Source organism: Thalia democratica, chromosome 4, assembly GCF_965202585.1.
Source record: "Thalia democratica chromosome 4, ktThaDemo2.hap1.1, whole genome shotgun sequence".
NCBI lineage: Eukaryota > Metazoa > Chordata > Thaliacea > Salpida > Salpidae > Thalia > Thalia democratica.
Window position 1 is genome coordinate 61,845,430 of NC_139168.1, and position 13,966 is coordinate 61,859,395.

Consider the following 13,966-nt stretch of genomic DNA (forward strand, 5'->3'; position numbering starts at 1 on the left):
ATTCTTGTGTACTCAGGTGCTGAAGTTTAAGTATTGACTTTTTTAATAATAAAGTTTTACCTAATGGTAGAATATTATTATTTTTTAAAAGTTTATTAAGTTAAGTAGAATATATTACACAACCTTGAAAAAGTTTTTCATAAAGTACAGAACTTAAATTAATTGATGGCTTTTAAATGCAACGAGATTTACACTTGTAGCCTATAATAATTCTTTTCTTAAGAAATAGAAGTAAAAGCTGTATGAATAATTAAAAGTATAAAAAACCTTTATTAAAATTTCTTGAGTAAGTGTATGAGTAATCCGTTAGTAAGATGTTATCAAAATAAAGCATTAATGTTGCAAAGTTTCGGTTAAATTAAAATAACTATGTTTTATACTTATAAACTAAAGTATTTTTGATTTACAGTTATAGGTTTTATGTAAAACATATACTCAAGTACATTTTTGTTTTCGAGCATCAACTTATAAATTTTACTTGGAAAAGTTACTGCTGAATACATAAAGCTTTCAAACGCTCATACTTTAAAACGATTTAAAAGCTTTAATGAAGTCAAACGTTCGTACTAAATCACGATCACGTCGTGCAAATGTCGACACTGGATGGAGCTACATGGTGGCTGTGGCGTCCTTCGTAACCCATATCCTTGCGGGAGCTATCTACCTTGGTTATTCCGTTCTAACTCCGGCATGGAAAATTGAATTCTCCTCAACTTCTGCCATGACGTCATTAGTCGGTAGCGCCGCTGGCGGAATCATTTCACTTGTTGGTAAGTTATTACACGAAAAAATTCTTAGAGTTAGAATGCTGTTGTTTGTTACTAAGTTTATTTTTACAACAGTAATTTGTAAGGATAACCGAAATAAACTATTCTTAAACACATTTAAAACTTAAAAAAAAAAGTATTTAAGCATATGTACTATTAAAGATGGTTTTTAAACGTATTTATATATGATTGAGGAAGAACGACCTAAATTAAAGACGCAAATAGCATTTAATGGATAAGCAAAATTAATAACAACTTATTTATTAACATATCTTTAAATTAGTTTTACTTGCTTAACTTTAAAGTCTGTATTTATTTGAACTTATCCATACGTCATGATTTAAATTATTTTTTAAATTGTTTTACTAACCAATAATTTTTCAAATTCATGTAGCGTTTTCCACTTGACAATGAAACTCGTATAGTTTTGAAAAGCATTGTGAAATAAAATATAAATTAATATGAATAATCTCTATATACAAAGTTGCAAATGGTATATAAATATTTAAACATATAGTTTGATTTTTAAAACTCGCTTAGTGATCAGTTTAGAAAATTTTTTTTAACTAAAGTATGGTTATATAAAATATCTTCTGTAAAACTTTTATGAAAACAGCACCAATTTCAAGCTACCTTTGCAACAAATTTGACCACCGTAAAACTCATATGTTTGGAGGGATAATAGCTACCGTTGGATTGTTTCTAACATCCTTTGCTACAAACCTCACTCAAATATTTATCTTTTACGGGTTTTTTGGAGGTTATTTTTAATCAAATATTATTAGATTAATTAAAGAAAAGCAACTTTAATAATTTGATATTTTCCTTATAATCAAATAATAAATAAAAAACCTTTACTTAACGAAGTTCCAAATGTGTAAAACAATATTAGTAAGTTCAATAATCTAAGACTATTGTTTTTGGCTAAACTTGAGTCTAAATTTTAAAGGATTTGGAATAGGAATGTGCACTACACCATCAATCATGATAATGAGACGATATTTTGATAAAAAATATGCAATTTTCATGGGTTTCATCCTAAGCGGAGCCGGTGTTGGCAGTTGTGTATTTCCTGTTGTCATCGAAAAACTTGAGGTTTGTTATTGTTGCTTATATCTATTTTCAAGCTAAGGTTGTAAAAATGATAGAAATTGCTAAGTCGCGAAAAAACATAAAACTACTGATTTGGTTCGGTTATCTTTAAAGACTGCAAAACAAAACTCTAAATGTACTCACTGTATAAAAAAAAAGATACTATAAAGAAAAAGTAAAGTTTAAAACAAAAACCTATTGTTACTATAATAACATTCTTAAGCTTCTTTTTGATATCTTTAGCTTTTATAATTTTGTTGTATTTTTACAAAATTAGGATGCAATTTTTTCACGTGTCTTCAAATTAGAAACTAAAAAAAGAAAATTGATTAAAATTTTGGTAATTTTTTATAAAAATTTCTAACTTTTACTTTAACAATATCATTGAAACAATTTTTAAGTATGATATTCACTTGTATTTGATGTTGTTTTGAAAGTTTTTCATTAACTTTAAATTTTTTTTTAAGTTTACTGGATATGCTATTGAAACACTAACTGTAAAAGTAGTAGTTTTAGTTTTGAGTTTCTACTATTTTATTAAAAAACAAAATCCAGCTAATTTAAGCAATAAAATATATCGCATTATTCAAAATTTAAATGAAAACTTACTAACTGTTTAATCTCTAAATATTTTATATCCAAGACTTTGTTCACAGTTTTTAGAAATAAATTATGTTTTTTCAGAGGATATACGGGTGGAGAGGAGCAGTTTTGATACTTTCTGGAGTCATGGCTAACATGTGCGTAAGTGCATCAACTATGTTTCCTGTTGATATTACTGAAGGTTGCGTGGTAGGTGAAAAGAGCGATTTCAAAGAAGCTAGTGAAGACACTAAAGTTAGTTTGATAGTAAGAGATCTCATTGCGGTAAAAGCACAACTAATCTGTCCTCTAAATTTTGAAAGCTTTCTCGAAATTTAAACTTGTATTATTTGAAACAATCATTTAGATTTTCACCTGTGACCTTTTGTGCAACTAATTTATATTACTATCAATGAGAATCGAATGAATATTTCATGAAATGACTGTACACATATTATGTAACTCTTAGAATCGCTTGATACAAAAAATAATATTAAAACTGCTAACAGAAACTTATACATACAGTAGACTACCGCTGAAGTACGCAAATTGAACCCGCCCAAAAAATGCGTACTTAGCACGGGTAGTGCGTACTTTTTGACGACATAGTATAATATGAAATTTAGTTGTTTGTTTTCTTTCTTACAACTAGCCACCAAATAATTAAGCCAAATAAAGAAGTCTTTTTATTTTAAATAATATTTAATACATAATTCTAATCGGCAAATTTTTTTAATAGATTTTAACATGATTTATTTTTTCTATAAAAAGTTCCTACATAATTAATACATACATTACAGCTAAGAATTTTATTAAACATTTAATTTAGAAAGTAATACATCTATTATAATTTTCCATTAGTTTAAAAGTGTTTGATTTTTTTTTTTAAAGAAAAACTTTTCAGAACTGTTTTTGTAAGAAAGTTTATATCAGTAAAAACATTTATACTATAAGTGCACAATGATAAGATGCTCATTATTTTTTTTTTAACTTTAGTTTTTTGTTGTTGTTGCTTCTTTTTATATGTTTATTTTGACTTTATAAAATTTGTAACTTGATTTTGTGGTTAACTAGTTTTATAGTATGTCACATTAAAATTAGCCTTTCTTTTGCAGATATTCTGAAAGTTTTTGAATAAAAAAAGTTTAGAAATTTTAAAAAATTAGAGAAATTTATAAAAATGGATTGAAAGCGTCAGAAAATGACTCTATGGAACAAGTCTAAGAATAAAGGTAAAATTGCACCACCAAAGCCAACATATATCTTCCGTGATAATATGAGGGAACTTATTAGGATTTTTAATGCTGAAATGAGAATGGATACTCGATTTTGTTTTTCTGGATAAGTGCGTACTTAAGGCGGGGTGCGTACCAAAAAAAGTGCGTACTTAAGCGGTAGTATACTGTAATTGTATACTTTATATAATTATAGATATTAAGCAAGTTCAAGAAAAAAGATATTATTTAAACTATTCACTTTTTATCACCGGTATCACTATTTAAAATATACTTTTAGGCTGCTAATACAATAAAATTTATCCTAAGAGTAAATAAATATGAATTAAAGTTGGTTTAAAACCTTCCGTTTAAAGCTACAAATACTACAGTAATTTTCCTTACAACTTTATGCCTCATTCTTTTGTTTTAATTGCCATTAACTGTATTATTACAGTAATCGATTTATATTTTACTTAAGAGCTAATCTTTCAAAGCAGCTAAATATTGTCTGATAATTAAGTAATGTTTTCATAAAATATATTTTATGTATCATAAATGTTTGTTTAACTTTTAGTTTTGACACCTTACCTATAAATTTAGTCACTATAAGTTAGTACTTCGATTTATTAAAACTTTGTATTGCAAAATTAGAACCATGTTGTTAATACTAAAAGTATGATATTTTTATAGTTGATTTTTGTGTTTTAATATGTTTTCAGTATTAACTATTTAGCTACAACCAAATTTACAACAGGACAAAAACAAAACAACCAAAGTGGTATCAGCAAAAGAAAAAGAAAGCTTTTTGGACTTGACACGTAGAGCTTTGTGGAACCCATATTTTTTTTTAGGAGCAGTAAGTAACTTTACGTTCTATTTTTCAATAATGATTGCTGTTGCTCTTACTCCGATGAGAGCTCAGTTCGAGTACAAAATGACATCAGAACAAGGTTTTTTTTTTGTTTTAATGTAAAACTTAACGTTTTCAAAAGTTTAACTTTTTCATAAATATTGAAACTTAAGTTTAAACTTCATCAAGTTTAAAAAATCAGCTAGTTTAATACTATTACTAAGTTATTTTAACGTAACTAAACATAAAAAATATCGGTTAATTTATAGCTTTTTGAATATCACTATTATTCTAGTTTTAAATTTAGTTAGCACAAATTTGTAGTATTTTATTAAAGTATTAATAATATTTAACTCTAACTAAAAACGAAAATAATTTATAAGTTTACTAAACGTTATTCATGCCGTAAACTGTAAAATATGGCTGCGTATAATAATAGTTTTCATTATTATTGCTTGTTAATTAATACTTTAAAAATAATGTCTTTCATACAAGTTTTAAACTCCTTTAAAAGGCTTAGCCATTTGCTGACATACACAAAACTATCAACTAAAAGTTTTTATAAAAAAAATATTAAATCTTATAAAGGGCTTCATTATTTTTGTTTAATCGGTAAAACATCTTAGATTTGAAATTATTTGATATTGAAGTTTTAACTTTATAAACAATTAATATTACACTTTACTTATTTTTAAGATTTTTGTATGATACACACGGTAAAAACTTACCCACACTTTTATCGAAAAACTTACATTCTGCTAAAACTATCATTCTTATTTCAGGAGCCATTCTTGCAGCTTCTATTGGACTCAGCAACATGCTTTCGAGATTCTTATGGGGAGCCTTGTGCAACGCCAGCAAGAAGATAAACCCTTTCAAGCTCTACTGCGTATTGCGGATCGTGACGTCAGCAGCTACGTTGTTCAGCGCTTCGGCAACGAGCTTCAGTTCCCAGCTCGTTTGTTGCGTCATACTGGGCGCGGGGTTCGGCAGCTGGTCTCTAATACTTATCGTTGTTCCAAAAATGTTTGGTAGGTAGAAAATAATTTAAATAGTCTTTTAATTAGTTTAAAAGAACTTGGCAATTTTTATAATTTATAGCTTATAATTTGTTAATTTTAGTTTTAACTCATTTTTGGTCAAATTAACTTTACGAAAATAGACTGAGGGTGTTAGTTTTTTGTTAAAAAAAAATTCTTAAAAAGAACTATATGCAGTACTTTAATCTTGCCTTAGGTCTATTTAGCTGTTTAGAAAATTTATTGAATAATTTAGTATTTCCCTCCAAACAAATAGTTTACTAAAAAATATTTTTTAAGCACTACTTTAGCATTGCTTGTTTACTTTACAGATAGTCATCTAGTCGATACCGCATTCGGTTACTTGGAGGTTATGAACGGAGTTGGCGGCTTAATCGGTCCTTTTGTCGGCGGTCTTATCTATGACGTAACAAAGAGCTTTCGTCTTTCTTTTCTGATGTCCGGAATTACGCTACTCGGCGGCACTGTAGTTATCTACATCACAAGCTTCTGCATTGAAAGAAGTAAAACTCGAGCTATGAGTTCAAGGCAGCAAAACATGTAGCTTAAATGTAAAAATAAAAGAAAACTAACTAAAATAATAAAATCAATTTATGCTGAAAATAGAGTTTTATAATGTATGAATAATTTTAAGAACTAATAACAAGTTTTACAGTATCCTTAGAAAAGATACTGTATAATTTGTTATTAGTATATATTCCAGTGAACTTGTTTCGCTAGGATCTTTTTTTAACAAACGCTTAATTTTTAGGAATAATTTTTAGTAAAAAAATAAATTTAAGTCCGGAAAAGAGTTTAACTTTTAAATTGAGTTTATTTTTTCAACTGTATATGTTACTTAGGTAAGTTGATATTTCTTATTTACCTTGATCTAATTTATAAGACTTTTTCATGTTTTATTCTATCTTTATAAAAAATCTATATTTTTAGTATTATTGCACATTTTAATTAGTATCTTTATATAGCTTTAGTTTTTTTTTTAACATTGGTAACATTAATTAAATTTCAAACATTCTTAAAACTTAGTGCAATCGTTTGTGTTATAATCTTTTAGCCTAAACTTTAGTTTTATTATTTTACTTGATTATCTGCTATAAAGCAGTAAATTTGTGGTAGTACTAAATAAAAGTTTGGTATCTAAACGTATTACTATTAAACTTTAGCCTAAATTTTCTTTAAATAATTACTTTACTGATAGAATTCTTACAGCTTTGGTATTTTGACTAGCTATTTTTTTCTGAAATTTATATGGAACTAAATTTAAATTTACGTTTAAAAAGCATAAATTTCTTAAAGTTGATAAGCAATGACTTTTTTTAACAGCTTATCACTTAGTTGTTTAAAATTTTAAGACCATACCAGGATTTAGACTCTAGCTTTGTATAAATTATTAATCTTAGATAGTTACTTTATCATTAAATTTGTTTCTGTTAACTTTTATTTTAATTCTACTACCTGTTTGCTTTTGTTCTGTTTAGTTTTTTGTACTTAACTTATTTTTTTTTAATAAGAGAAAAACATTATTTTAATAAAATTATTTTTTCAGATTTTAATATAAAAGAAAATAAATAAATAAAAGTTTTACAAGAACTAAAAAGTGCATACAACAAATAGACTTTAAAAGACCATCATTTTAATAGCTAAACATAAACTCTAATGTTTTATTTCTCTTTTATTTTATGGATAATTGGTTATTTAGTTTTTTATGATAAATATTAGCAAGTATTTGATCGTTTCATTTACTTCTTGATTTATTCATTATGTAAAACAAACTTAAAATATTAGCTTCTGTTTAAACTAGTTATGTACTTTAAAGTAATTAAATTATTCTAATTAAAATAAACATACAAAACTTAAATACTTTTTGCTACACTCGTAAACGTTGTATATTGTGGGAATTAAGCTGTAATAAAACGATTACGTAGAACTTAAAAACTAATGACTAAGAAACATATAAGTATATATAACATCTCTAAAATTAAAAGCTAAATTAAACAAAAGTACACAGTTTAGTAGCAAATTATATTCTTAGCCATAATGCCTTAAAAATATCTGTTAGACTGTTTTGTTTTCTTCTTTGAACTTGAACTAACTAATTGTACATCTTAATCTACTATTATTGTTTTTTTTATTTTTTCTAGTTAAACTTTAAAGTTCAGAAGTTTTTGTACTTGTTCCTTTTTGGAAAGCAACTATGTTTTGTTTATTTGTTTGTTTATTATTTACAACAAATAAATTATTTGTTGTAAATCTTAGAAAAGGATAAAATTTTATTCTAGTATTTATTATAATTGCTCAGTACATAACTCCTTTTTTCGGTATATAAACAATTTTAAAATAACGTTTTACAGTAAACGTTTTACATCCTTTGTTTGTTTGTGTCTAATTTTAAAACTATTTTAGCTTTCAACTATTAGTTTTGCAGCTGATTATGATTTTAACATCTTTTTACAAACCATACGTCTTTTATTTGATAACTTTTAAAAGCAGTCGTTTTTTTTTTTTCAGTTTTTTTGAAGTTTTTTTCCAAGTAGTATAATAAGCAGTTTAAAAAAGTATGTTTTTATTAATTAGTAAACTTTTAAATGACTAGTAATGTTGCGTATTATTGTTACAATGCATGAGTAGATACTGGGCTTTCATTTTATTCGAAAAGTTGTGTATGATTAAATGAAAAATTGATAGAAATATTAAATTTACAATACATGTTTTGAACACTCTTTGTTTTCACTTCAACAACTGCACTGGTTCTATTTAACAACAAAAACCATAAACTTTTCAGTAAAAGTACAAGTATATTAGTAATATCTTAATTAGTTTTATTAAAATAAAAGTTGATGTAAAATATATCAAGAATATATAAAATATTCTAAATGCAAAACATATTTTCCAGTAGGGCTTTCAGTTAAAAATCCCTTCATTCAGAATTGAAATTTGATATATGTAAGTTAAACAATTACAAAACAAAGCGAGCAAAATACGATGATAGTTTATTGAACGACAAAAAATAGGCAAAAAATAAATGTTGGTGTTAGGACCTAGTGTACGAAAAAAACCTTCTTGTTATCGAGTCGTACACTACTTAGATACAGTTTAACGTCTTTTCCAGGATTTTAACTAACTGTTTATTTTAAAACTTAAACTATTTTATCATATTGTAACTTGTTTTAAATTAAACAATTTAAAGGACTTAAATGTTTTTAAGGAGATTTTTATCCAATATTTATTTTAACAGTTTATTACTAAAAAACAATGTTTCACTCCTATACTTGCATATAAGAGATCCTCAGTTGTTGTAACTATTTTATCATGCAAAATTTGTATAGTATCACGTAAAATTTATCATGAATACTTAAAGAATTTATTGTTCTACCGTTACATCAAATTAAGTCTAATAAAAACACTCAATATCGTGATACCTACCTAAACTCAAATTAGTTTTTATTTTTTTAATAAAAAATAATTTTAAGAGAATGTTAGAAACTTTAAAATTTGGTAAAACTAAACAGTAGCTTGATCAAATTACAAAAACTACAAAAAACAACATTTTAAACAATAAATACTTATTAACTACAATTGCACTTGAGTGTTTGATAAAATTATATACAATTATTTAGTAAAGTTTGATAACAAATAAATCAAAGCTCGTAAGTAAAGTTTAAATTTAAATCTCCAATATCTTTTGTGAATTTTGCTTCAACCTGCATAGACAAGTCTTCCGATAGAAAGTTTTTCCAACCACCAACACCACCTTGTGTTTATATTTTTCAGTAAAAAAACAACAATTCATATTTAATGATTAAACAGTTTAGTATAGTATTTTCTTCAACTTTCTCAAAGAACTTCACTTAAAATACTTAAAAACAAACAGTTCTATAAGTTTTAACAAACATAAACTTCTACCTTTTCTGAACATTTTGACGACAGATGGTTCTTTTTCAGCAGCTTCTTTCATCGTATCAAACGAAGTTTTTTCGACTATCGCTTCGAGGTCATCTCTGTTAAGTTTTACGCCCACATGCTCACAAATCTTCTGTATTTCTTCTAATGGATTCTGTTTAAGTAAATAATAAAAACTGTTATGAAAAAAATTAAATGCTGTTTAGCGATTAAGGTAAATCTTTTTAGTGCTAAAATCAGAAGTAGTAAAGGGTTTTTGGATCTGGAATATTTAAAACTTAGTTTTAATACATACCTTATATTAGACTCTACTAGAAGATTTCAAAGTTTTTGTTTCAATTTTTGTTGTTAAGTTTGATTTGACATTGATGTCAGTGCATATAGTTTACCTTGTTCAAGTGACTTATTACTAAATGTAACCAGCCTGTATCAAATCTTCATAGAACACGTAATGGAAGTTAGGATGATCCTTGTATTTCATCCACGATCTTATATGGTGCGGATACCATTCTCCCTCTTTTGTGTATAATGGTAACTTTCCTAAAAAGACACAAAGTATATGGATAAGAAATCAAACTTCAATTAGAGAACAAACCTTCCATATATGAGTTTGTGAATTCGGCAATGTCATCGGGAAAATATTTTTTGAAGTTCGGGTTCTTCATCCATGGCATCGACTCCACAAACTTCTTTATTGAAATCAACACATCTTTTGGATTTCTCAGTGGATAAATAATCTTTGAAAAGTTCAAAAATTGTATAAGCTTCAACAAAATTGTTTTTTGTTTTAAAGCTAAATACTTAGTAGTATAATAAAAACTTCTTTTTTGTAAATTTAAAATAAATTTTCACAAAAACTAAAATGACTAGCTAGAAAATAGCTGTACACTTACAATTTATTATTAAAACTGAATACTTTTTATCTGGTTTCAAAGTACGAAAAACGTTTTAAAATATGGTACACTAAGATTTGACCAAATAACAAAGTAACTTCAAGGATAGAACAAACAAAAATATGTGATTTTAAATATATACTATATATTTATATAAATATATATATATATTATAAAATATGTAACCAACTAGTACACTATTAAAACTAAATATAGATATTAAAATTAAAGTTTATATTCAAAATTTGTTATTTACTTAAAAATTTTATTTTAATTTTCAAACCTACTAATTTTTTACAAACATTTTAAATAGTTAATCATACTTTAAAAACTATAACTAAAAACTTAAATAACGAAACCAATACTTTAATAAAAAATAAATAAACATTGATTAAATTTCATGAATAAGTGTACGAAGAGTTTTTCAGAAAAAAAAACTTAAAAAAAATAATTATTAAGTTATAAAAGTAGAGTATTGCAGAAGTTTTGCCAAATATAAACAACTATGTGTTAAACTTCAATTCTTATTAACTAAAGTTATGTTTTATACAAAATCATACATACTTAGATTAATGTAACTATTTTTAAATTGTTTTGAAATGAGTTTAAAAAAAACCTTTGCGTTTGTTTTAAGAATCTTTTCAACGTCTAGAAGCTCTGAAAACAGATGAGTCGTCCAAACCCAACGATCCGATCTGACACTCTCTATCACGTCATATTTTGCGGCTGAATCAAAATGATTTCGTGAGTACAGTTTAGGAAAACTAAAACCACAAGTCTTTACAGTTTAAAAAATAACAAAGCTATTTTTCGTAGACCAGAAAGATACGCGTTAACAAATGTTGAATATATTGTCGTAAGAAACATATATTGTTGAATATATTGTTAAAACTTTTATATTTTAATAACCTGATCCGCTCTCCAGGTAACCTAGTTGTGGTGATTGGAACAGCTTGCTTGTTTTATACGCCTTCTCATCGTTCTTGTACAAAATTCGACGCATTATTTCTCTATTCCATGTTGTTCCTTGAAAAAATTATTGATAGCTGATATACTGCTTTAAGAAATTGTGAACTTAATTTTAAAGCGCTCTAATTTTCGGTTTAAGAAACTAAACTTCATACTTAACTGTTTTTATTTCGAAAGCCTATAATTGTGTTATTAACTTGAATTTTATATCGCTGTGAACAGTAAAATTTTAATCGTTCACTTCTTTGTAGAATACTAAATAAAAACTAAACTTTTAAATTAGTACTTTTGATTTATTTTTTATTAAAGATGCTATATTATACAGTTTCACTAACTAAAAAGATGTTAGCTCTACTTTATTTCCTTTAATTTTATTTAGTAATTTTTAACATTTTTTGTTTCTTTGGTATACAGTACATCAAAAGGAAATTTGTTGAATAATATTTTTTTTATTTACATAATTCAAAAATTAATATCTTAATAAGCTTTATTCCGGTCTTTCGAATTTAGAGTACAACCTTTACTTCATTATTACTTTTTTAGATAAAATTTGATTGATTTTGCTAAACAATTTGTACTTTTTTATCTATGTTAATTTTGATAATCAAGCTTTTTAAGCAAAAAAAATTATCAGAACATTGTATGCAGCAAAAAAATATTTTATAGTTTTACTTATTTGTTTTCCAAGTTGCAGTTGTAAAACAAATTTTTTAGCGCAAACGCTAATATTATTCAAACTTTAAAATTCATAATGCAAGTTTTCCCAAAACTAAATCAACAGCAACACCTCAAATACAAACAACTAACAACCTGTTTTCATGAAACTGACTATTATTACGTCATCATCACGCGGCTGCCAGTGCTTCTTCGTCCAGCTGACGACCTGGGGGTTGAATGGGGGGCATATTTTGAACGGAGGAGTGCTTCCGTCATCCACCACTTGTTTCGCCCTCATGCTGTCCGAGAATATTCGCTCTATTTCCCTTTCCAAGTGCTTCTTGTCGTCCGGCAAAGCTGCAACGATCGGGTCTATCATGCCTTTGAAGTTTGGAATGGTACCCATTTTATATACCCTTTTTTTCTTATTAAACTATGAAAAAGTATTAGATTTTTTGAAGTAAAAAATTATCTTTTAATATACAACTTTTTTTATTATAATAATTGTAGTTGGTATCTATTAAATAAACTTTTTTAACAGATCTAAATCATAATACGAATATACATATATAAACATAGATAAAAAAAATCAATGTGTCTTATGCTAAAAACTATAAACGAATGCTTCAGTAGCTTCGACCTACAGAATTTAAAGCGCTTACAATCAAGTAAATTTAATGTTTTGACTTTTTGAAATGCAAGTCATGTGTGTTTGTTAAGCAGTCATGCATCGCTAGTAAAATTTAAAAGAAGTTTAGCAAACATTTGCTGGTAGTAATTGTTAAAAACTATAAAATAGTTTTAAATGATATATTGCACTAATTAAGGAACAATCAGAATTTCTTTTAATAGATAAAAAAAATATATAAAATGTTTCTTTTTTTCTAAAATTTCAAAGCAACACAACTTTTTAAGACTAAATCATATTAACATGAATAATACAAATCACATCTTTCACAGTTTTTTGTAGAATCTGTATTTTAGTTTAAATTGGAATTTATTTTGTTAATTTATTAGTCCGAAATCTTAATAATTAACTCGTAAAATATGGTAAAATTTCATACTTTTTTATAGAAATTTTTTAAACTGTAATTAAATTTAGAGTTTCTGAAAAACTAAGACTAAAATATGTATGATTATTAAAATATATACATAATTAAAATAATTTTTCAGTATTTTTCAAATTAATATCTCTTATTTTGTTATAATTTACTTTTTATTTTCCTAATAGTATTTGGATGAATACAAAAGTAACTAAAAACTACAACTAAACTTAAATAATAACTCAAAACAAAACTATCGCTTTTAACAACTAGAAACTATACAACAAAACGGTTTTGATTAAAAACTATAGGAAAGACAAAAACTAGTAATATTACAGGATATTATAATATTATTATTATCATTATTATATTGATTCAAATATATAATACAAATATAACAAACAACTTTTTTTAAGTATTTTGGTATTTTGTACAGTTATGTTTTAAAATCTTTACTGATTATTTAAAATAAAAGCTTACAGAAATAAAACTGGTATTTGATTATTTTACTTGACTTACCTAACCTTTTAAGTCTCAGTAATAAGATTGTATAAAAGTTTACGTGAACTGTTCAAAAAACTTTTTTATTTAAGGTCAGAAATACAAAGTAACAAAACTATCTTAAAAAGATTAAAAAGTTTTAAAACTAGTGAGCCCGCCTTTTTGAATAGAATATTATTTTAACTAACATTCGTCAACATTGTCTACTTTAATCATACAACCATTGAAATACAGTTTCTCTGAACACTTCTGCACAACTCATTAAAGATTTATTCTGTTACGATTTGATTAATGTTATAACTTGAATCATATAAATACATTTAATATATTTCAATTAATGTTGTTAAACTTTGAAAACTAACTTTAAATGAAACCTTATCTCTACTTAATGGTTGTCGAGCATTCTTTTTTTAAACTTAATTGAACTCAGATAACATATTTACTTATTGCTCTTA

The 13,966-nt window shown here is 25.8% G+C and overlaps 2 protein-coding genes across 2 annotated transcripts; one reads left to right on the plus strand and one right to left on the minus strand.

Annotated features, from left to right (window-relative positions):
• Window positions 1–547: 547 nt before the first annotated feature.
• Window positions 548–6,092, plus strand: LOC145833507 (monocarboxylate transporter 12-like). Its single transcript, XM_082940679.1, has 7 exons — window positions 548–770; window positions 1,384–1,527; window positions 1,717–1,862; window positions 2,544–2,696; window positions 4,413–4,608; window positions 5,291–5,543; window positions 5,864–6,092. Exons 1-7 carry the CDS (start codon window positions 548–550, stop codon window positions 6,090–6,092), a joined length of 1,344 nt encoding a protein of 447 aa, XP_082796805.1.
• Window positions 6,093–8,546: 2,454 nt separating this feature from the next.
• Window positions 8,547–12,395, minus strand: LOC145834585 (sulfotransferase 2A2-like). Its single transcript, XM_082942056.1, has 7 exons — window positions 12,121–12,395; window positions 11,251–11,367; window positions 10,958–11,067; window positions 10,044–10,185; window positions 9,873–9,988; window positions 9,452–9,602; window positions 8,547–9,299 (listed from the first exon to the last, which is right to left on the minus strand). Exons 1-7 carry the CDS (start codon window positions 12,371–12,373, stop codon window positions 9,187–9,189), a joined length of 1,002 nt encoding a protein of 333 aa, XP_082798182.1. The 5' UTR covers window positions 12,374–12,395; the 3' UTR covers window positions 8,547–9,186.
• Window positions 12,396–13,966: the final 1,571 nt, after the last annotated feature.